The sequence below is a fragment of the Gymnodraco acuticeps genome, unplaced genomic scaffold, assembly GCF_902827175.1.
Source record: "Gymnodraco acuticeps unplaced genomic scaffold, fGymAcu1.1, whole genome shotgun sequence".
NCBI lineage: Eukaryota > Metazoa > Chordata > Actinopteri > Perciformes > Bathydraconidae > Gymnodraco > Gymnodraco acuticeps.
This window is the reverse complement of record NW_022990238.1, coordinates 9,413,472-9,438,992: the sequence shown is the minus strand read 5'-3', so window position 1 is coordinate 9,438,992 and position 25,521 is coordinate 9,413,472. Positions and strand designations below refer to the sequence as shown.

The following is a 25,521-nucleotide window of genomic DNA, read 5'->3' as shown; positions in this document are numbered from 1 at the left end:
CTCCAACAGTACATAACAGCCTAATAAATAGAGAATGCAATTCCTGAAGAAATTGCTAGTGGGAATGCTTTATGCTGAAAAGCTGACGCTGAATTGCTATTCTACCTATGTTGCAAATGTATTATCTTTTCAATTTACACACGGCATCTATTGCACGTCTGTCCGTCCTGGGAGAGGGATCCCTCCTCTGTTGCTCTCCCTGAGGTTTCTCCCATTTTCCCCTTTAAACTGTGGGTTTTCTCCGGAAGTTTTTCCTTGTACGATGTGAGGGTCTAAGGACAGAGGGTGTCGTATTGTCATACTGATATTTTGTACAAACTGTAAAGTCCACTGAGACAAATGTAACATTTGTGATATTGGGCTATATAAATAATCATTGATTGATTCTGAAATGTAATGTGTAAGAAGAAAGTGAAGAATGTAGATTTAAATGATACATGAACACTGGGGGCTTGAATGTGTGATAAGAGAAGAAAATAAAGTAAAAAAAGCTTGGAAAAGCAGCAGAATATTTGAACTGCAAACTATTGAACTCATTTGATGACGAATGATCTGTCGCCATGGCAACGGTATTTGATGACACCCCATAATACGCTTAGATGTTTTGATGGCTGCATCGTTACCAAACCTGTGAAGTTTTGGGCCGTTTGGAGCATTTTCACTGAAGTTATGAGAACCGCGTTTCATAGCGAGCATTGTGTATTTGAAGAAATTTCAAAACTGTCACGTAGATGTCTTCATGGCTGGACTGTTAGCACACGTGAGCTTTGAGCACTTTTTGACCATTTTCATAGGAGTTATAGCAATATCGTGTTTTACGGCGAGGGATGCCATGGCAACAGCTTTTGAGGAAAACTCAATAATGGCACATAGACATGTTGAGGGCTGGACCATTAACTGTCACCTGAAGTCTGGTGGTGTTTTGACCATTTTCATATCAGTTACGTCAACATCGTGTTTTTTGGCGAGGGATGCGTTTCCATGTAAACAGCCTATGGTGAGATCTCAGATTTGGCGTAGAGCTGTTGAGGCATGGACCGGTGATATACAAGCAAAGTTTGGGGGACGATTGGACCGTGTCCATTGGAGTTACAGCGACATCTTGTTTTATGGTGAGGGATACGCATCATAATTGACGTAGAGCTGTGTTAACCATTATCTGAAGCAGAGTTTCCGTTAGCCGGTAATTACCGGCCTTTGACCGGTAAAATATGCTGAAGACCGGCAAATCTAAATCTCTCTGGTCAAAATGTCCGGTCAAAATAATTTCCCCTTAGCGCAATACCGCATCAGTTGCGCCACTTATGTCATAGACAAGAATAGTATGTGACAGACAAGAATAGTCAATTCTAATGTCTAACACGTAATGTGGAGAAAGAGATGTCCTGTATGGGTTGATTGTGCGTTGATCTGTTGGTAATGCCTCGGGGTTCCGGTGGGCATGTAAACAAATGCATAATGCTGTGCTATACTTTGCGGCCTCACCCGGTTGCATAGCGACGCTTATTGTTGAGGTGTCTTTTGATAAGCAGGTAGTCCTATCATTAGCTAGAACTAGCTAGATCTGATCGATATAGACATAAACGCGAGTGAAGTCTAATCTGACGAGAGAGATGATCACCTGCAGCGGTGAGCGGAGCAAAACACACACTTCAGGTTAGAATATCACACGTAGCTATGTTAATTACCTCTCAAACTACCTATACAACTAGTTATAGATATGTTTATTTTTACTGTCAGGTCACTCATTACTGGATCCGCGAGCTGCATGATACTGACGGGCTGTCAGGAGAGAGAGAGTGCTCCGTTTATTATTCCTGTGTTAATATAAGCTCCTGTGTTACTGTACACTTTTGAATAATGTAGTTAATCTACTATAATTAGTTTGTTTAATATCGAATCATATCAATTTGTTTTTAAAGCTCAATAAATAACAAAGAAGACCTTTGACCGGCACTTTTCTCATTTTGTCCGGAAGATTTCAACTTTAACGGACATGTTGACCGGCAAAAGAAAATTCGAATGGAAACTCTGATCTGAAGTCTGCTGCTCTGAGCATGTCAGTTGGAGTTATGACATCATCGTGTTCGTAGGTGTTTATGTGCTAACGACTTGTCCAGAGATCAAAGGTTTCCATGGTGATGTGCAGTAATCAGTGAGAGGAGAGCATTTTCTTTGTTCTGAATGAGATAAAACCTCTTACATGTGAACGTTTTGTTGAAGAACCGTAACAGATATAGGTGACATTGCGTGAAGCATGTCAAGGAACTTGAGCATCTGAAGTGTACTTTTTGTGTACTTTCGGTTAATAATGTGGCCTTTTTGGCAGATTAACTAAAGGTGTGCGGCTGCTGTGGTGGCAGGGTGTCCGCGGGGTCTTGACAAGTATTAAAAGTTGATAAATCAATTTAGCGAAAATGAAGGCTATTAAAAAGTATCTTCGGCATCTTCCAAGGTATTACTGTGACGGGGTTCTATTTGTCCGTTCGAAACACTGGCCCAGTCGGTTGTTTTAAGCTCCAAAACTTTAATTACAGCAGCAACAAAAAAAATAGCGAACAGCACAACTTAAACAAACAAAATAAAAGTCCAAATCAGGCCGTCCATCACTCACGGAAAGTAAACGTGTTCTGCTGTTGCCTTCTCTGCAACGATCTCTCGAACACGTCCCAGCTGTTGCCTTCATTGCAACATTCCCCCGAGTGACCACCTCCAGGGCCAAACCCCGTCCCTTTTGAACCCAAAGCCCCTCCCACCAGGCTTACCGTCAACAGGTGACACAATTAAACTTCAAACCACATTGTCAACATAAAAATCCAACCCAAACATAAACAGGTTAACTACCTCTTAACACAATCATTCCCCATAATTTAAAAAAAAGCTAAATAAATAAGAAATTCAATGGTTCATTTCACGGAAGAGAGCAGGAAATGTTTGGTGTGTGTGTCGGCTGTCAGTGGCGGAGTCAGTCACTCTGTGATCCGCTCCGTCACAATTACATTTTGTAGCTTGTTTTCAATAAGTATATCAATTGTCCAAAGAGGTTGTATTTTAAACAGGACATCGCACGCTCACTGCTTGATAGCGCGCGAAGGCCCGTTTACGCCGGTTGTTAAACATCGTTATGGGGAAATGCAAGTTTGCGTCCAAATGGTTGGAAGATAAGGAGGAAGGACAATCAATACTGTATATAGTAAATGTGAGGTAAAGTGTGTCGCCAATGTAACCGGTTAATATCTTAAAATGTATGAAAAGGGACTAAAAAAAGGTCCTACAACGTATTACATTTGACTTCAGGATTCCTGCATATACCCTGGGTGGGGAAAGATGAGGCTGAAATTACAATGGGTTTTAATGGAGACATGTTGAACGTTTTTGTCACTTCATGCCCTCAAGAGGCATTTTGTTTAATTATTTTTGCTTAATATTTTTTAATTTTTCAAGCAATGAGATGTTTTCCTACGTTTCTCATGAAAAATTATGTCTCAGGAATGTAGGGTTTGGGAATTATGGCAGGTTTAAAAGAAAATATGAAGGCAAAATTAAATCTGTTTTCCACTCTAGCTGTGACATCACGCACTGTAAAATCTGAAGAAGGCCTCTTTACCTAGGTCTGAACAATGTTTAATATCTCTAAAAGTTCGAATCAGATTTAAAAGTTGTGTTACACGAATAATGTCAGATGTAACATTTTAAAGTTGGAATGAGGTTTCTGAGTGAAAGTATGAAGGAGCAGTTGAAGTTGCATGAAGATTGTTCAAGTCTGAAAAGTTTCTCCATTGACTTCCATGTTAAAAATGTGATGAATTATGGGATGTATCTCTGGAATTATGAAAGTTATGAATGATAAAAGTAATAGCCATCGATTCCCGATCTAGCTGAACGTTTTGATGTTTGAACGGAGTTTCTGCGATGGAGAAGAAGAGGTGCAAAATAACCCGGCGGAATAATAAAGAATTTTGTGCGTAGCATAACAGATAGTTGCAATGCTGTATCAGCATTCCCACTAAATGACAGCTTAACCTTCTCTATATCGCCTCGTTCACACAATAAATCAACAATACAAATACAGATTATATAAGCATTTAGTTCAAATGCGATTCAAAATGCTCAGGTTTTACACCTCTTATGAAATGTAGACTACATTTATTATGGAGTTTATGTCCGAGCCAACAGACTCACAGATCGTTGGCTACTGAGAGATATGCAAAATACACCGCATGTAGTACGACACAAACCTCCGCTGAAGATTTTCAAAATAAAATACAGTAAAACTGGCCGCAGGCCCAAGTTTAACTCTGAGGTCGAAGCCCTTTTTTCACATGTTAGGCTCGCATTTTACATATGTCTGTAAATGATTTTGGTTTTGTGTGTGTGTGTGAGCAGGCTCGGATTGGCCATCGGAAGATTTGGGACTTTTCCCGGAGGGCCGCTGCTGTTGGTGGGCTGCTGCCTTTGGGGGGGCCGCTGGCTCTGGCATAGGTGGGCCGTGGACTTTCACAGCGCCGGTACCGCATCCGCAAACACCCGCCGTTGCCAGGCTCCGGCGCTGTGAAAGTCCACCGCCGTTGCGAGTCTCCGGCTGTAACAGTCCACTACCATCCGCGAGGCACCAGGTTCGATTCCGGCCTGAGGTCCAAAACATTTCTAAAAAATAAATAAATAATAATCTCCCATTCATCGCGTCCATTCGCGCCCCACACTTTGAGAAACGTTGCCCTAACCTGTTATGTTGTTGGTGTGTGATCCCTCTTTAATTTAAAAACCAAGTTATGTTTTAAGCATGAAAGCTGTAGGCCTATAGCTGTCAACTGTTCAAACTGTGATCACCAGTTCAATACATTTGACAAAAGTTTTTGCAATTTCCACTGCAGGACCTAGCACGGCTTAGTACGGTATGGTTAGGCTCACTCTATGCTGCGTTTCCATTACAGTTTAGTTTACTGGGGTAGTAACTATAGTAACGCAGTGTGATTGGCTGTTCGGCGGGCGGAGCAAGTACAAGTACAAACCACAGACTGTCTGTGTCATGGCGAATACAGTCGCTGGTTTATTGATGTCTGTAGGCCGTTGTTGTGAGTGTGGACGGAGCATATGCAACGTTAGCTTAGCCTGATCGATCCGATCTCCATTCAGAAAAACACGCATTTTAAAAGGTTTTTCGCCTGCCGTCTTGTCTGCAGACCGGTATCAGTATGTTGTTACTTGGGCATCATTTTGAAACGTGTATTACAATTAAATCACGGTAAAATATGTTCATTTTGTTGTAGTTGTAGCCCCCTTGCCAGCGATTCTCTCTGACCAATCAGCAGTCGAGTGTTTACGTCACTAGTTTAGCATATTCAGCCTGGTTGTTTGCCCGGTAAGAACTTTGATTTTGGAGGGCCAGAAAAAAGGTGAAAAAGTAGCCCTGAGCCGGAACTCCCCCTAGTGGAAAAGCAAAAGAAAACGTGCTGCAGTGTAAAAGCACCATAAGGGAACAGACGAGTTATATTCATCACAGACAGTTGATTTAAAAAAATAAAAAAATACTTTGTGTTCAAATTGTTCTAAAGATGTTATTTGTGTTGGGGTAATGATGTCATTAATTATGATGAGTCTGTTAAAAGCTTTATTCCAAAACCTCAAGCTTAAAATGTAAAAATATGAATGATGATGTTTCCCAGTTCTGAATCTATCTTCCTTGGGTTCAGGTGCTTTTTACCTGGTGTTTGAGTACATGGACCATGACTTGATGGGCCTGCTGGAGTCGGGCCTGGTCCAGTTCTCCCATGAGCACGTCCGCAGCTTCATGCGCCAGCTGATGGAGGGGCTGGACTACTGCCACAAGAACAACTTCCTGCACAGAGACATCAAGTGCTCCAACATACTGCTCAACAACAGGTAAGAACAGGAGACATGGACACCAGAAGTGAAATATTGTTGTTTAGGTATACATGCAACTTGGCTTTTACAATCAATTGTTTAGCAGTAACAGCTGGTTCAAATAACAGTAATGAAAGCAACTTCTAACAGACACTTGCTTTTTACAATTCTGTGTCCTTTCTACAAACATAGAGGATACAAGTGAAAGCTAGAAGATGCTAATAAATATGAGCTGAAACGGAGCATTTAGAGCAGAGGTCACCAACCGGTCGATCGCGAGTGTGGTGCGGGTAGATCGCGCACTGTTCGAGTGTGGTGCGGGTAGATCGCGCACTGTTATAGAAGTTTAAAAGAAAATATTATTTTTAGATGTCAGCCTATCATCCACCACCCCGTTAGCAGGTGCCACTTGATTGACGTATCTTTGAGACATTACCTGTCGCTCCCGAAAATAATAGACTGACTTAAAGTATTTTGGAACTCACTGCACTTATGGTAGATACCAACTACAACAAAATGAACATTTTACCTTGATTTAATTGTAATACACTTTTTTAAATTATGCCGGAATAACTACATACTGATACCGGTTAGTAAAAAGCATGAATTAATGCTTTGACAAGTGTGCAGACAAGACGGCAGGCGAAAAACCTTTTCAAATGCGTGTTTTCTGAATGGAGAATGGATCGATCAGGCTAAGCTAATGTTGTATAGGCTCCGTCCAAACTCACAACAACGTCATACAGACAGAAATAAACCAGCGACTGTATTCGCCATGACACAGTCTGTGGTTTGTACATGTTTAACTTTTGTCCAGTTTTTTGAACAGATATGAGGAGCTGTGAGCTCTGTGTGCGAACAGCTAACTGTTTATGTTTTGGTTTTCTGATTCAACGTCAGTGGCTGAGATCCTCACCGCTGATTGGCTACCGCGCGAACGCGTCATTCGCATCAACCGCGTCATTCGCATCAACCGCGTCATTCGCATCAACCGCGTCTGTCTGTTATTTATACCAGTGGCAGAGCTGGGGGGTGGCTGGGAGTGGCCACGGCCACCCCCAGCTGAATCCTGGCCACCCTATTGGCCACCTCAAACACCCTCACCACAGGGGCCCAAACAATTTTAGAACATTAAGAAAAAAATGTTTAAGTAACCTTTCATCATTCATCAAGAATTAACTTTAATAGGACGTTATATCGTTAATGTACTCACTAAACTTACAATTCATTTAACTTATTTTCTTCCAAAAGTTAATTATCCAAAGCCTCTGTACACCCCCTTCTATTTACATGTAATGGTTTGGTCCTGCCTCCAAACGCGGTGCAGCACCGCCAGCACTTTCTAGCAGAGAGTGAGAGCAAGAGCATGTTAGGAGCAGGGAGGCTAGTACTTACGTGTGTGCCATGTCTCAACGACTCACAAAGTCAGGCTTTCATAAGAGAAAAGAAAGGAGAGAAAGACAAGAGAGAGGGATTAAAGGGCCACAGTATGTCACCCAGTTTTTCAAAGAAAAGGTGGGTGTGGTCTATGAGTGGTGGAAATGTGTCTGTTAGCTAAGTGTAGTCCATTGTAAATAATAATTTTTATGTTTTTTTTTTTACTAAGCTGACATTAAGTACTGTTAATATCTATACAGGTTTTTAATTTTACACTTTTAGCTGACATTTAGTAAATGCAGTTACATTTTTAGCAGCTATTCATACTAAATCAGTTGTCCCTCACCCTGGTGCCTGGACCAACAGATCCATCTCTAGGCTCAGCAGCCCTGTCCCCCCATAAGTGTTATATATTGTGCGGTTAGTATTGGACTACGAGATAGATGCAAGCCTGTACAGGTAGAGTTATTTAAAGCATAAATGAGGCGGTTGGGTTCTGGATGTGTGATTACAGCAATTGTGCTTGGTTGACGTGGCCTGGGGCCTCATTTATAAAGCTGTGCGTAGGATTCACGTGGGAAGGTTGCTTACGTAGTAGAAATTTAAAAAATAGGTACAGACATTTTCCGATTCACCAAACATTGCGTACTGGCGAGGAAAGTGCGTACGGCACTTCCTACGCCGGTTTCCCTTTATAAATCACAATTGACTCGAAATGCGGTGCAGCTTTTGCGGGCTTCACGTAACGCCCATATTTGCCTATAAATAGTCAAAGAAACGCCCATTCATTCATTCATTCTGACTGACTTTATGAAGAAGATAGCAGGAAATGACGACAGAACAGCTAAAAAAGACATCTCACACCGTGTCAGATGTGGGTTATTTTGGGGAGGTCGAGATAAATCATATTGTTTGTTGGATGCAGTTTGAACCAGAGTAGCAGCATGGAGGTCGGATCGTCACCAAAATAAATAAATAAATGGCCCGAAAAAGGTTAAAGACAAAAAAAATACACATAGCCTTCCTCAGGCAGTGTGTTTGCACCGGGGACAGGAGATACCCCCTTGATGAGAAACTGTAAGAAATGATCGGGGAATCCCTCCGGAGTGAAGTCATGACGACTGGATCTGAATTATGTTTTTGTATTTGGTGGTTTGTGTCCCTGTTTGTGTTCTCTCCATTCTTCCTTCTGCCAACGGTGTCGCAGTTTCTCGTCTCTCCCGTTTTTGTGCTTAGTGCGTACTAGGGCTGAACGATATACCGTGTCATGGCGATAACCGCGATATGCGCATGCGCGATATTCACACCGCAGGGACATGCGGTTTTATTCATTTTTTTTTTTTTTTAATGCTAACGCACTTTAGCACAGAATTCTAAATAAAGATACCCTTATTACTTATCGAAACTGCACATACAATATATCCGATTAAAGCTGAGACTCCACAGATTATTTAAGTATAGTATCTAAGCGATCCGATCTCGCGACAGGGGAAGCAAACACAGACATCACAACACGTACCTTTTACGGAGCTTCTAGGGGAGATCGTCTCACCGTAGCTGTCAATCTGATCAAAAGACGTGTTCAATGGCATTAAAACGAGAAAAAACGCGGCTGAATCGGTTGATCCATAGGTTGATAATGTATCTGTGGCTTTGAAGCAATTGTTTATAATCCATAATTCCATTTTTATGTAAAAATCGGAGCACAAAAGTTAGCTGCTAATGGTAGCCACCAGAGTGTATGCAGCTTCCGGTTTTGGCTACGCGTCACTCTCACTCCTTATTTGGTAATGTGTGTGTGTGTTAGACTGCGCTGGACTGCCGCATAGCCAACACCGGAAGCAGCAGCCACTACCATTAGCTACCATTAGCAGCTAACTTTTGCTCTGCGATTTTTACATAAAAATGGAATTATGGATTATAAATGAAATAATTTTTTTATACAGAGACGTTAAAAACCTATGGATTAACCGATTCAGCCGCGTTTTTTCTCGTTTTAATGCCATTGAACACGTCTTTTGATCAGATTGACAGCTACGTGAGACGATCTCCCCTAGAAGCTCCGTAAAGGTACGTGTTGTGATGTTTGTGTTTGCTTCCCCTGTCCGAGTTCGGATCACTCAGTGATGATACTATATACCTAAATAATCTGTGGAACCTCAGTTTTAATCGGATATCTTGTATGTGCAGCTACGATAAGTAATAAGGGTACTTTTATCTTGAGTTCTGTGCCAAAGTGCGTTAGCATTTTTCGCTCAGGGGTCATTTAGATGCTTCTTATGAGACTTGTGTTTTGTTTTGGTAAAAATGGTTTGTATCGTCAGTTAGCTGAGATTATTTCCGTTAATCTGGTATAACACATTAATAGGTTCTTAAATATTAAGATCCCTTGAGATACAGTGTCGTGAAAAAAAAAGTAAAGTACCCGCCGGGACTTTGGGGCTTAAAAAAAACGCAATATATATCGCGATGTCAGTTTTTTTCAATATCGTGCAGCCCTAGTGCGTACGCATGGGTTAGAGTTTGCGTGGAGGACCGCATGTTTTCCTGTCAAGTTAATATTTTATAAATCGCAAACATTGCGTAGAAACTGGCGTACGTCATTTTTTGAGCGTATATCCCTTTATAAATGAGGCCCCTGGGCCTGGTGGTCGGGCCCAATGTAATATATTTTCATGGGGCCCAAAATCCCTAGCATTGTTAGGCTGAACAAAAGGGCCTTTTAACTATATAAATGTAGTCTTTTTTAGGATAGCTAAAAGTAATGTTGTAAAATTACAACTGGGGGCCTTACAGGGTTAAGGGCTATTGTTTATTGTTATTTACTTTAAGATGTTTATTCTTAACCTATAATTTAATTTAAAAACTCTTTAACCTCTTAAGCCCTGAGCCTGTTTTTCAGGTTTCAGGCTCGAAAATGCCACTAACACAACAAAGACTATATCTTCACTTCTAAAAGGGGTAAATTAATAATCTTTTCTCTCAAAGCAAGGTTACATCTGTGAGTTGGATGTAGAAGTGTCAGAATCAATATAGATGTTTTTATTTTAAAGTAAATTCAGATGGAACATAGTAAAAACATGTAAATTCTAATGTCCGCCTAAAAAAAAAAACATTACTTATAGTGAAAACCACCCTTGAATGATGGGTTAGTAGACTAAAAGCTTTAGGAATCCAAACTATAACATATAATAAGTACCCTGTATCAAGATTGAGGCAAAACAAGTGAAATTTGACCTTTTTTAGAGAGTTTAGAAAAATAAACATTTGGGAACCATCAGTTCCATTTGAACTTTTTCACTGTAAAAATCATTTTATTACTTTGAATTATCACTATAGGTATTCATTCCATCCAAATACAACTGTTGTGAAAAAAATAAAAAAATAAAACATACTCTGTTATCCTCTTAGGCCCCACGGACCCGAAATCGCGTCATTTGCAGGAAACAACGTCTAAGGAACCTTAATATTTAATAAACTATGAATATTTTATATCTATTTAACGGGGAAAAACTCATTTAACTGATCTTTTTCATTTATTTAAAAAAAAAAAACACAATGCTAACAGTGAGCCTCTGAATTAGCCCAGAGCGAAAAATGCTAACCTATTACTGCACCGAAAATCACTCCTAGCTCCCTTATTACTTATCCTAGCTGCACATCCAACACATCGTTTATGATCGTAAAGACACAGAATCTAACGGTGCCCACCTCAACACTGAAAGATACAAACTCGCGAGGTTATCAACAAAAACGTACATCAAAACAAGTGGCGCTAGGCTAACATGGCTTACCTTCCTCTTTGTCTGGTCTAAACTGGTCTTCAATGGCATTAAAACGATGATGTAGTTAATCCATAGGTTAATATCCAATGGGGCTGTGTCCCCTTTGAAATGTTCTGATAATCTATAAGCAATAAAACTGCAATTCCGTTATCTGCTGTCCGCTCTGTGCTCCGTGCGCTCTGGGTCCTGCAATTCCTGCTTTCTTCCGTAGTAAACAATAAGTAAAGTCTGCTGCGTAATGTACTTACGCTGGCTGGCATTCTTTATACTTTACGAAGGACCATATCTCTGGAACCCATTGGTCGATTTGGGTGATTTACACCTTTTTCTTAACCATTACATCCAATAGAATCGATGGGCAGTTCTCAAATCCACGTAAACATTACCATTGCGGACGTAATAGAGAAGCAAACTAAGCATATCTGAAAGTACAAACCTGGACGGCAAAACTTTATACCCAGTATATTGCCATACATATAATGATGGATTATCAGTAAAAATGTCTACGTGACACAAAGACATTGGATTAACCTTGAGCGGCGTTTTTATTCCGTTGAACACAACTTTTGATCACAAATCTAAAAAGGTAAGACGTAATTATTGTAATATTTTTTAAACCGGATGTTGTTTACTTTCTCTTTTCTGGCTGATAGCTCCAGGAATTCGGGGTCGTACAGTGATGACATTACATGTGTGGAATCTGTGGAGTCTCAGCTTTAATCGGATATCTTGTTTGTGCAGTTACGATAAGTAATAAGGGCATTTCTACCGTGAGTGCTATGCAAAAGTCCGTTAGCATTAGTTAGCATTTTTTCGCTCCATGCTAATTCAAAGGCTTGGTATTACTCTTGTGTTTCTTTTAGCTAAAAATGGTTCACATTGTCAGTTAGCTGAGTTTCTTACCGTTAAAAGGGTATGGAACATTAATAGTTTCATAAATGTTAAGAAGCCCTGAGACATAGTCTCGTAAAAAAACGGTGGGAGGGGTCCACTGGGGGGACCCTCGGGCTTAAGAGGTTAAATGATGTGTCTCTGTATTCCTGATGATACACTGAGAGAATGAGCTCATTGTGCTGCTGATCACCATAAGCTAAACAGTCTGTATATTGCATTACATTTGTATAATGTAAGCTTTGTTGATACTTTGCCCGCGGGAATACGAAAAAAATAGTTAATATACTGAATATTATTTGATCTATTCCACCACTTAATCCCAAATAATGTAGAGGTGTGTGTAGGTGCCTTAAATAACCCCTTATTTTCTAATGAGATGTATTTTTATGTTCATATAATAGTGATTTCAATGCCACCCCAAAATGATGAGCGTTCACCCCACTGAAAATGTCCTGGCTCCGCCACTGCTTTATACATCCATGGTCCGTCCGCGTCTTTGCATTGAATTTACATGTAATCGCGCCGCCCCAAAAGTCGCAACGCGTCCGGTGTGAACGCACTAATGGATAAAGAATGTTGTTAGAATTTTGAATTTGTCAGAATTGTGTTAAAATAACAAGTTTTTAATGTTAAATGTTGCACTTGCATGAAGCTTCAGTGGACAGGCCTCACGCCCCGTCTACACTACAGGCATCAAAAAATCTTGAAGCTGGGCGTGTCTGAGGCTTGGCGATTTCTCGCGCCCAAGGCGACCAACAACCAATCACATGAATCTCCCGCCCCCGACATACAAAGCAATAGCAATGTTAAAACGAAGTAAACTGGATATAAAATCCCCAAACAGACAAAAACCTACCAGTTTCACCCACAGTCTCTGCCACCTCCCTCCATGCCTGGTTCCTCCGGTTTGTATCCCGGTAAATAGTTCTGGTCGTAAAGAACCGGTGATGTGCTACCGTAATTTCTCGTTTGGAATATGAGGAAATGAACTGCGGTCTGGCTCTCCCAGCTTGCACGCGATTTGATTGGCTAGCGCTTGTACTGGCGGGATTTGCATAAACGGGATTTGATTGGCTGATGCCAAGCATCGAGCCTCAAAAGTTGAACATTGCTCAACTTTTGATGCTCGCGATGCTTGCAAAGCCACGCTCCGCTCCCCACAATGCAGTTCGGCGAAGATTCAAAATCAACTACGTCACCCCATTCAAGTGAATGGGCGAAGCGTTGAAAGCATTTTTCGATGCCTGTAGTGTAGACGGGCCGTCACAGTTAAAATGGCACTTTATGTTATCTGCTCACTGCAAGATGTTATTTTTTTCGTTGTTGTTGCTGTCAACAAAATAATTGACTAATTCACTCAAACTACGTACATTTATATTTAGGATTGTAATGAAACTTAAAATGATATATGATGTAAATATATGTATTTATCCTTTTTGACATGTTAGTTATGTTGTGTTCTTGGTTTAATCAAATTGGAAGTTGCACCAAATGATTTGATGTAATTCAGATGCAATTAGCCTACATAAAAGGCCTCAAATTGGAAGTATGGTCTGGGCCGTCTTTTTCACTCAATTCTGCAATAGGTGGATCTCGCCTTTCACCAAGGCCAAGGTCGGGGATCTTGGGCTTAAAAAGGTTGGTGACCACTGATTTAGAGCAACACTGCAGTATTGCCTCCCTCTAGGCTCTACAACTTAGGTTTATTTAGATTAATGACTATCTGAAAATTATAATTTTTCTTAATAGACTGTTTGGTCTGTTCAATCATGAGAAAAAAGTGAACATTTTCTATCAGGTCTTATTGTCTAAGCCAGGGGTCGACAACCCTAGACGCGTGTACCGTAACCAGTGGCACACTATAATAATAAGTGGAATAAGTGCAAAATATTTAAATTGTATTTCCGGATCCTGAACGAGACCGCCGCCAGAGCGTGTCTCCCCGTTACCTGTGCAGAAGGAACTAATGCGCGCAACTTCTAGGCCCCGCTCTCTTTAACTCCAGTCGACTTGCTGCTTTCCTCCGTGGTGAAACGATCAGGGGTGTAGTGCTGCCGGAGCGCACCGGAACTTCACAAATTGCAGTACCCATAAGGAGCTGTACACATGCCGCAGTTTTTGCGTGGCTGCGCTGACAGGCGAAAGAGGTCCATAGCTTCCCCGCAGTGAGGCTCCGGGGAGGCACTTGAATCAGTGTTTAGCAACCTGAATCAGATCAAAATAGCTTTATATAGTTGCAGTAAGCTGTTCATAATTTTGTTCTATGCAAACTTGTTATTGAAAACAACCTGTGCATTGTGGTTCCTAACCCTGGTTTATTATGCGTTTCTTTGTATAGAGGTCAGATCAAACTTGCAGACTTTGGTTTGGCTCGGCTTTACAGTTCAGAGGAAAGGTAAGGGAATAGTTTTTGTGCATATCTACATATATATCCCTGTAAATATAACATAACAACATCAAATGCTTAATTTAAACATGTTAATGAAATGATATGAAGTATGAAATGATTATGAAAAATAACACTTTTGCTTGTTATCCAATACTTGTATATATAATGTATTCTTATTGAGTGTATATTAAACTTTTGGATGTAAATATATATTAAAGCTCATGGAGACATGGATTATCCTCTTCATTTTCAATGCATCTCCACTAGATGGCAGTGTGTGTCAGATTGTTGTCAGATATCCCTGTTAGTGAAACCTGGATTGTGTGTGTTGTGCACTCGGTTGTGCACATGCTTTGCAGTGTGAATGTGTACAGAGTCTCACTGTCCTCTCTTCCTGCCCCCAGTCGGCCGTACACTAATAAAGTAATCACACTATGGTACCGCCCCCCTGAACTCCTGCTGGGAGAGGAGAGGTACTCTCCAGCCATCGATGTATGGAGCTGTGGGTGAGTAGACTGTCATGGCAGTACATATCTGTTCTACATTTACATTGTTTCATCTTTAACAATTCCATTGTTTCATCTTTAACAATTCCATTCTATAACTTTTCTCATGTCGTGTAATCTTCATAAACTAATGAATGGGTGTAGTTTCTCTAAGCCCTTATTTTTTTTTTTAAATAAACATAAAATATGGCCTTTTCATCCCAACATCACTGAAAAAATGAGAAGTCATCAAAGCTATATCAACCTTTTTTTAAAGAAGATTGTTTACAAATGTTCTTTCTACTTGGTATCCTCTTAATAGAAAACACTTGTAATTGTTGCAGAGTAATCTTTGTGCCACAGAGTCAGTTATTAATAAACATGGGCACCAAGAGGCAAATGAAGCTCAGTGAGATGTTTTAGTTTTCAAGCAGGCTGCCAAAATCTAGTGTATTTATAACAGAAGACTATTTCATGCAAATTGGTTTCTTATCTGTTGAAAAATAACATTGCTGTGAACATTTGCACTAGCTATAATGTACTTCACAATGTCGACACTTGTATTATTTATGATTACTAAATCAGATAGGAAATGTTATCTTAAAGGATGTGTTCTAATTGAAATGCATCATATTCAGAAGTAGTATGATGTATTGGTCACTGTTGGGAGTCATTCACAATTTCAGATAATAAAAAGATAATGCCTACACACTTGCTCCATGCCATTTAAGTTTTCAAAAATGTTATAAGGGATGTCATACATATTTGTATTCAAACTGGTCATAATCCCCTCCCATATTTTTCAGTCAACGTTTTCACAATTTTGACACCATTAGTTTTGATTCTACTTGGATGAGTCAACAAAGTATAACAAGTAATGTTAGTGTGCAGGTGCTACCTTTTTGTTATTGATGGAGTTTTTCTGATACATTTGCACCTGCTTAAAGTGTGTATTATTTATCCTCTGAAACTGTTCGTATATAAAACTGTATATTTGTTTACTAACACTACACATTCTGTCATGTCTCAGGTGTATTCTGGGAGAGCTCTTTACCAAGAAGCCCATCTTCCAGGCTAACCAGGAGCTTCTACAGCTGGAGCATATCAGGTAGGCTGACCTTTCTGACCACAGCCCTTTTTAAAGTAGAAAACTTGACTGCAAACTTCCCACACTGAATTCTCTGTTTCTTTATCACCCATATTTGCCTTTCTGTCATGTCCCTCAGCCGTCTGTGTGGTAGTCCCTGTCCTGCAGTCTGGCCGGACGTCATTAAACTTCCCCTCTTCAACACCATGAAACCCAAGAAGCAATACAGACGCCGCCTGCGGGAGGAGTTTGCCTTGTAAGTAGCGCTGCTGAGCGTACCCACACAAACTGTAATCTACCCTTAGTTTGTTTCTGCAGTTTTAAAATCTCTACCCTCTGCACAGTTTACCTTCTGCTGCCCTGGACCTGCTGGACCGAATGCTGACCCTTGACCCCGCGCGGCGCTGCTCAGCAGAGCAAGCTCTTGTCAGTGTCTTCCTGAGTAATGTTGAGCCCAACAAGATGCCACCACCAGAGTCAGTAGCCCCATGGCCGCCGCTTTCACCTTTTGTTTATATAGTATCATATGTTGTGTTTTGTTGTTGTGAGAGATAATGAAAGAGCATTGAAATACACGCTGTGAATACTTTGTTTGCTTAGGTCTTATCTAGGACTGTCTTATTTTCTTCTTAGGATTTCTTTATTAATGGTTGTACTATAATAATTTTGTTTTTTTGCATGCCTCCAGTCTTCCTCACCATCAGGACTGCCACGAGCTGTGGAGTAAGAAGAGACGACGTGCACGTCAGAGCGGGGTGCCCGAGGATGTGCCCAAAGTGCCCCGTAAGGAAACGACAGGGACCTCGAGCGGGGAGAACAGCCGGCCCCAAAGCAGCCCGGCTGTACCCCCACCGCCTCCCCCAGGAAAACCGGCCCCCCCAGTCACCTTAGAGAGTGAGTTGTCAGGTAACGGATACATCTAAATAAAATGTTACCACAAAAAAAAACATGGTTATAAGATATGTACTCTGTGTTATGCGTGTCATTATTCCAGTTTGCGTACACAACGCAAACTGTGAACTACAGAGCAGGCCTTTAATGCATTTTCCCTCTGATTATTCTATCATTCCTCTCTTACTGCAGTATGCTTTCATACTGATGAACTGCTTTCCAAGGAAAAGTCGTTTAGAATTAGACCTCTGTGTTTGCACTGTATTGCATTTTCATAGATTTGAATTGTGGTTGTGTGACTTCGTCCAGGCCTGGGAGTAGCAGCAGACCAGTTGAACCCGACAGAGCTGGCCGTGCTGATGAACCTCCTCCAGGGGCAGACGGACCTCAGCCTGCCCCAGGTGGCCCAGCTCCTCAACCTCTCCACCCCAGAGACTCTCAGCCAGTCGCTGTCAGCCCTCAGTGAGGCCTCTGACCAGCAGGGGGCTCCAGAGGACCAGGCCCCCACTGCTGCCAGGTCCCAGCCCCCGGAGCCGCCGCCTGAACCCCAGGAACCCTCGCCGACATCCGGAGACCCCCCGCTCAGCCAGGAGGACCAGGCCAACCTGCTCGCTCTCCTTTTGGGCCACATCATTAAGCCCCAAAGGGAGGAGCAAGGCGATGAGAGCAATGGTGTCCAATCAGAGGAGGCACTAATGCGCGGCTCGTCCGCCTCTACTACTGAACGCAAGGGCAAGTCTGGGTTTAGTCTCTAGATGGTGGTAAAAAAGGCGAACTAAGCTCAGGTGAAAGTCACTGGGGACAAGAACGAAGAGAGCAGAGTAGAGGAAAACATAATAGGAGCTGACTGACAAAAAATTCCTATATACTCTAATAATGACGCGTTAGACTACCTGACAAAATCAACAAAATGGTCAATTAACCATATGAATTGGGCCAATAGACTTATAATTCATCTCCCACCCCTTCCTTCACCCTGACATTCCTTAAACTCATGCTCACCATCGTCCCCTTTAACCACCTCACACATTGAAAAATGCAGTACTTCGCAAAATGTCTGTCGAGTGTTCGTTGTCACGTGACCCTGGTAACCAGACAAAGGTTTGGTGCACATGGACGTCTCTCACTGGTGTACCCACTAAACCAGAAGAAGGAAGAAAAGGTTCACATTGTATTGTTCCCTTCCACTCCACTGTTCTTCTACTTTCTTGTTTCATTCTGAGTTTTTGTTTTTCTGTATCAGTCCCATCCTGTTCACATTTCATTTTCATTACAAAGGAGGTCTCATGGATTCTTCACAGAAAGCGATGTTGCTTTAAACCGTCTGTAATGTCCACCTTTTTATGAAGAAAGTCTAATAAATTATCAAGTGGAAATAAATGTTTTGAATCTTTAGGCCTCACCTGCATGTGTTTCTTTACCCTTTTCTTTGTCACACATTTTTATTTATTTGTTATGTTCACTTCAACTCTGATATTAATTCAAATGTTTTTAGCAAGTGAAATAAAACTATTGACTATGCTGCTGACACTGGAATGGTAACGGTCCTGTTTTCTTCGGGTTATTTCTCTTTTCATGCTGCTGAAACCCTTACCCTCGGTTGGCCTTGCACGGCTTTGGATTGAAAAACGTTTCAAGACTAACCTGTTAGTGATCTTGTCCTGACCTTTAAAATACTTAAAATATTCCTACATAAGTCACCCTTTCCAGTTTTCCAGCTTTACATGCCCTTCCTAATGTTTCCTGCATCTTTTTAATTTTTTTAAGGAAAAACTAATTCAGCTGCATCTGTTTTGCATACATTAATGCCATTATTTTGGGACCATTATAGTGAACAACTTCAATCCTTAACTGTGTTAAATAATAACTGATAGTCACGGTAAAACCAAACTTTCTTTCCCTTCTCAACATTGATATCTAAATAGGGGTATTGTTGGAGGGTTTTCATAGGCCTGACATCTTTGTTTTCAGGGCTAAATAATTGTAGCATTTAATGTACCGTATAATCAATGTCAGTGTTGGCAATCTTAACTTGAACTAATGCAAACTGTGATACCTACAGATATCTTATGTTTGCCCTTACAATGGTCATGTACTTAATGTGAAGATGCACTTCAAGTGCGTTGCCCTCCCTCTTGTGGTGAAGGTAGGGATGTCACATTATTAGGCCCATTTGATTCTAAACTAAAACGTAGTGACTGTAAATAAGACATAAAAGGGCAACTAGGCGTAAGGGTCTTTGTGTAGATAGCCTAAAATTAAGTGAAACATTACATGTCAAATGTGTTCTACCTAATGTTTTGTCCTCCTTCCTGTTTGTCCCCTTCAGATGGTGCAGTATCAAAAAGGAAACCGCTGGGTGCCAACCAGGTGCCTCCACCTGGGGAGCAGCGTCCCCCCTCTCCACCCGGTCCTCCTCCACCGGCTCTCCTCCCTGGAAATGCCCAGCAGGCCGGGTCTGAAACGCAGCCCAGCCAGGACATCAGCCCTGCTGTGGCAGCTGCTTTGCTCCAGCTCATCTCCCAGCAGGACTCGGATGATGGGGCCCCCCCGCGCAGCAAGGACCCCTCTCCTGCTGCAGAGGCCCGGGGACCGCCCCCTCCACCCTGGATGGCTGACTCCTCACCTAAACCTTCGGCTGCAGCTGAGGCCACAGCAGGACTGAACACAGCAGCACAGTTCCCCAAGGACCAGGACCTCCGCTTCTCCCATGGAGCTGCCCGCTGAACCCCCCCCCCCCCCTGAGAGACAAACCCTAGTAGGCTATCTTAGGGCAGCTCCAGCAATCCTTGCCTGAAGGACACGCAGAGGAAGAAGACAGAGGGACACCTACAGATTAGGATTCACTGGACCATGAGCAGGTAGTTAAAGTTGAATCAAAGATGTTGTAAGGGGCCTCAGGTCAAGAACATCACTTCCCTCTGTCGTTTTGAATCGGAGGGAGTGTTTGGACCTGACCGTAAATTAATTTGGGAACGTCACCACCTGCAGTCCCTTTTCTCTCATCCTTGACTGAAGGTCCCGACTTGAATGAAGTTTAGCTTTTCAAATTGAGTGCCATGCAGCTGACACTCAAATTAAAAAGCAGCTTTGATTTTTTTTTTCAAAACAAATGATTGTCATGTCCACTGCAGTGCCCAATTCTAAAAAAAAGTTCCACGAGCTTTATGAAGATGAAGTCATTTTTGCTCCACTCTGTAATGGGGCGGTGTCTGTCCCAGTGTGGTGGAAGCTAAAGTCCTGTGTATCTATATTTGAGGCTTTGAGCACACTGATAAGAACAATGGAGGTTTGTGAAGTTGTGTCTCATTGAACCTCACATGCTGGATAGCTCCCGTTTCAGCCTTGTGCCTCGTTTGTGACCCCAGCGACCCCTGAATGATCGCGGCTTGGCAAGAAAGTGTGGGTTAAGTTTCCATTTTTGATGGCAATAGCGTCCATCTACAGGACTGATTTTCGTTTTACTCAAAGGCTGTTCCATATTGTATTCAGTTTCTCATCAATTAAACTGAATTGCGATATGTTTTTGGTCCATATGAAGATTTTCCCAAACCTGTGTCATAGCAGTGCTCACTTTATCTGTCTGAAAGATGGATCAAACCTCTACATCTCAACGTATCGCTCCATGATACACTTGTATAAAAGCTAGACACACACACGTACGTATGCACACACTGACTTCTCTGGCTTTTTCTGGTGGGCTGTGAAAGCCTTGTATAATATGTCGTTGCCTCCCCGCCAACTTGTGCAACAAAAGCTTTTTCTTTTGCTGCAGTTATTTTCTACATAAAGAAAATGATACACGCTTTGAAAATGGTCCATGGTTTCCGTTTGCATTTTTTTGGTTTTGAAGGAGAAAATTATTTGTGTATGTAAAAAAGAAAAAAATATTTTGTAATATGTGTTTTCTTGGTTCAGTTTATTAAAGGAAGTTATGCGACCAGTTGAATTCTCTCTCTTGGCATCTCTGAATGTTTCTGTGAAGTGGCCACTAGATGGTAGGCATTCCCTCATACTTCAGATCAAACTACAGGAAGTGCGCACAGTTCGGCCTCCGCAAAGCCTGGTTATAGTTGAAAACCTCACTATCACCTAAGATATAAATGCTTACTCGTAGGACCTGGAAACTCATGTTTACACATTTTCATTCTACAGGAAGTTCTGTCGGATCATAAAAGCAAGGTTCCCATGGGTGTTGGAAATAATTGAAAAATATTCATGTGTGTTACACAGAGATGGGGTCGTTACTAAAAAAAAGTAATATATTTCATATTACTTAAAAAAAACAAAACAATATATTGCACTACTTCGTCACTCTCTACATAAAGTAACTCGTTACTTTACTCGTTACTTTACTCGCAGGGCCGGCCCGTATGTGCTCAGAACAGTCTCATAATACACACGTGCACACAGAAGGATTCACACTTGTATTTCCGGATCCACACTTGTGTTTTTCAATGCACACACAAATGTGTTCCGTTTCATATACATGTAAATACAATCCAAATACAGAAAAAAGTTTTACATATGTATTTTTGATCCTCACATATTTGTTTTCCGTGTAAAACCTCTGAACCTGCAAACACAAACCGCTTTCTGTGCACGGATCGCTGTGCATTCGTGCGTGGGTTTTTTGAGACTCCCCTGACGGTCAGCCGATTCGTACTTGTAATTGTTTCTATCTATAGCCAATCAGATGTCTCCTCAATTCTAAGCCAATCACATGAGCGCGCCCCCACGAGGGTAGATTTCTTGCGTTCATGACGTAGAGCTTCATGTACGCATTTTGCGCCGTCCGGAGCTGACAGCTCTATGGAGCCTGCCTGCAGGCGCTAATCTCAGGACACCTCCACTCTCAGTACAGCGCCACTTTCCGAACAGGAAATGCACGCAAATACAAGCCTTTATATTATTAAGGTACAGCGCCACTTTCCGAACCATTGATGAATGCTTGTGTACACAAAAACGGCAGGCAAAACCGTTTTAAATGTGTGTTTCCTGTATTTATGTCTGTATGAAGTTGTTGAGAGTGTGGAGGGAGCAGCTACAGGTTAGCTTAGATGTCACACAGATGACGTCACTTTGCCTCGCTTTTCGCCGAACTGCATTGTGGGGGAGCGAAGCGAAGATTTTCAGGATTCAAAAGTTGAGCAATGTTCTTCTTTTGAAGCTGAGCTGGAAGCGTCAGCCAATCAAATCCCGTTTATGCAAATCTGACAGTAGAAGCGCTAGCCAATCAAACCGCGTGTAAGCAGGGAGAGCCAGACCGCAGTTCATTTCCTCATATTCCAAACGAGAAATTACGGTAGCAAATCACCCGGTTCTTTACGACCAGAACTATTAACGGGATAAAAACCGGAGGAACCAGGCATGGAGGGAGGTGGCAGAGACAGTGGGTGAAACTGGTAGGTTTTCGCCTGTTTGGGGATTTTATATATTATATATAGGCCTATTGCTCGCATAAAATCCCCGGGTTTTTTTGCTTTGTATGTCGGGGGCGGGAGATTCATGTGATTGGTTGTTGGTCGCGTTGCTCGCAAAAAATCCCCAAGCTTTCAGACAAGCCCAGCTCCAAGATTTTCGAAAAGCTGCAGTGTCACCTGAATAATCACCTGAAGCCCCGCCCACTGTTTAGCGAGCTGAATACGCAAAATGCGCATATGAAGTGTCATGAACGCAAGAAATCATACCCTCGTGGGGGCGCGCTCATGTAATTGGCTTAGAATGAAGGAGACATCTGATTGGTTATAGATAGAAAAAATTACAAGTACGAATCGGGTGACCGTCAGGGGAGTCTCAAAAAACCCACACACGAATGCACAGCGATCCGTGCACAGAAAGTGGTTTGTGTTTGCAGGTTCAGGCGATTTAAACGGAAACAAATATGTGAGGATCAAAAATACATATGTAAAACTTTTTTCTGTATTTGGATTTTATTTACATGTATATGAAACGGAACACATTTGTGTGTGCATTGAAAAACACAAGTGTGGATCATGAAATACAAGTGTGAATCCTTCTGTGTGTACGTGTGTATTATGAGACTGTTCTGAGCCCATAGGCCCGCCCCTCCCTACAGGCAGATCACGCAGACTGCTAATTAAAGTTTCAAATGTTCTTTTTAGTTCAGTTTCCATTTCCATTGTCGCATAAGACTGATCCAGATAGCTCCTGAATGTTTTCCTATCTGACCGTGGCTGTCCTCTGTCTCCTGCTATCTGTATTTTGTGCAGTATATCTCTGCTCACGCTGTTGCGTCGGCGTGTTCTCCTGCGTGTTGGCCACCATGTGTTGCACTGGAACCATACACCGCCAAGACTTCAGCCGAGCACGTACGAACTGTGCACAATAGAGTCTGGCTGCAGACCGCAGCAAGGAGGCGGATCGTATAGGGGCAGATCGTATAGGGGCGGATCGTATAGGGGCGTTTCCTAAAGGGTTATGAACCCCGCCCCCACGTATTTCTTAAAGGTATATGACGCTCTCTGTTTCTCATTTATTTTAATGCTTTGAATGAATCATAAACGAACTTTGAAAAATAATAACTATAATTAATTTGCATAAAGAATGAAGAGTATACAACCCACAGAGAAGACAAATGCATAAATTGTAGGCATATCATTTTTCACTGTTTGTGCAGTGGTAGTAATTATTATTCAAATCAATCAACTACGTTTTATGGAAGATATTGCTGTATATCATTTAACAACATGAGTAGAGGTTTCTGTACACCTAAAATACTGAAGTTTAAGTTACTGTCCTGATGTGTATCATTCATTTGTTCATGTTGTGTCTGGTGGTAAGATTAATTTAAAAAAAAAAAATAATATATATAGTACATACAAAGAGGAAAGTCTTTATTAAACAAACATTTTATTCTTGGAAGGTGCCTCCAGCATCATAGAAACAGTCAATGCTGCAGAATCCTGCCAGCTCATCTTCCGAGTACATCCCAGAGAGTTGTCCTCTGCGCCCATGTCCCCTATAGCCTTCCGAGTTTTTGAATGAGCTTTGATATTTATATTTTAATTGGATTGCTTATTAGTTTATGCAGCTCAAAGGGTCACATAATTTGTATAATATAACTAGTGTTTTTACTTATCGATATTATGAAGTTTTTATTATGTTACATTCTTTAACCTGTCTTTAATAGTGTTAGGTGAGCTATTAAGCATGTGTTAGATGACCAGTGACTCTTCTCTAATCATATTACTTTACCACATTTCTGATGATGCCATAACTAATGTTACATAATTATAGAAGACACATCCGAAGTGTTATTTTTACATATTGATTAGCAGCCGACATTTACTGAAAGGATGCGTTCGTCTCTCGTCTGGTTCATTACAACTAGTAGTTACAAACTGTTACAGTTACAACCTTAATCAAGCTAGCCATGTTGTCTATCCGAATCCATACCATATTATTTGATTAAGTTACAGTATGTAGGGCAGGCCTACTTATATTTCCAAGATAATACAACAGTACACTAGCATCATGCTAAGTGCTGGTTAGCATCACAGCATATACGCTAACCTTAGGTCAATTAGATGATCAGCTTTGGTAACACAAATCAGTATTGTTACCGAGCCTGATAATCTATTGACCTATCTAAATTTAACGTTATTACAACAGTAGAGTAGGCCTGGTTGCAAACGGGACTATAGGCCAACGTGTTTATACCATCATGCTAAGTTAGCATTTAATACCACAAACATTTTTACCACATACAACTATTATTTACTTTATTAACGCTTAACGAGGTTGGACAGTCGATGTTGTACTTTGATAACGAGACAATTGTGTGTTAAGAAAAATGACATTACAATAAATTAGGGCTGTCAGGCGGTTAAAATATTTAATCGCATTATTGTCCATAGTTAATCGCGATTAATCGCAAATTAATCGCACATTTTTGATCTGTTTTAAATGTACCTTAGAGGAATAGTTTTCAAGTTTTTAATACTCTTATCAACATATGAGTGGACAAATATGCTTTATGCTAATGTTTATTATCATTTGAACAATGACAAATATTCTCATGAATATTAAACACAACAACTTCTGAACATTACAAATATTTGCCTCAATTCAACCTGGAACCTAATACAATAAAAATTGTGTGTGTGTGTGTGTGTGTGTGTGTGTGTGTGTGTGTGTGTGTGTGTGTGTGTGTGTGTGTGTGTGTGTGTGTGTGTGTGTTGGATCGTTGGAGCTATGTGCAACTCAAGGCATATGCTCGAACGGGAGCTGCCTGGACGCTGCAATCATGTTGCACTATCCGTGCTGAGTGTGCTGACTTCTCGTACAATGTCCCACTGTCTGGCTTCCTGCATAAAGTGAAGTTGTCGGCGAAATGTCGCTCCTCTGTTTTCATTTAAACAGCTCCTTATATCTGTTAGCGCAGCTAGCTAGCACCAGATGCTAACAACAACAATGCACGTAAGGTCTCTCTCTCGCTCGCTCTCGCGTCTCGCCACACATACACACACCCTCCCGGTCCTCCAGATAGCCAGTCGGTGCCTGCCGGTGAGCGTGGAAGTGTGGTCTGCCACAAGCGGGCGGCAGGAGCGGGGCTGTCAGCATCAGCTTGTAGATGGTATTTTAAACTCGATGCGCTCTGAAACTACGGGGCGGCCGAGGAAAAAAAAATACACATGCGTTAATCGCGTTAAAATAATTAGTGGCGTTAATTTTTTTTTTGCGTTATTAATGCGTTAACTTGACAGCCCTACAATAAATATAAAC

General features: G+C 41.4%; 1 protein-coding gene across 1 annotated transcript in view; it reads left to right on the top strand.

Annotated features, from left to right (window-relative positions):
• cdk12 (cyclin-dependent kinase 12) overlaps positions 1-20,722 on the top strand; it is a 29,051-nt gene extending 8,329 nt beyond the window's left edge. The window contains 9 exon segments of the mRNA XM_034220082.1: positions 5,694-5,883; positions 14,260-14,316; positions 14,715-14,816; positions 15,826-15,903; positions 16,022-16,138; positions 16,227-16,358; positions 16,571-16,788; positions 17,083-17,505; positions 19,103-20,722. Coding sequence (XP_034075973.1) covers positions 5,694-5,883; positions 14,260-14,316; positions 14,715-14,816; positions 15,826-15,903; positions 16,022-16,138; positions 16,227-16,358; positions 16,571-16,788; positions 17,083-17,505; positions 19,103-19,500 — 1,715 coding nt within the window. The 3' untranslated portion in view covers positions 19,501-20,722.
• Positions 20,723-25,521: the final 4,799 nt, after the last annotated feature.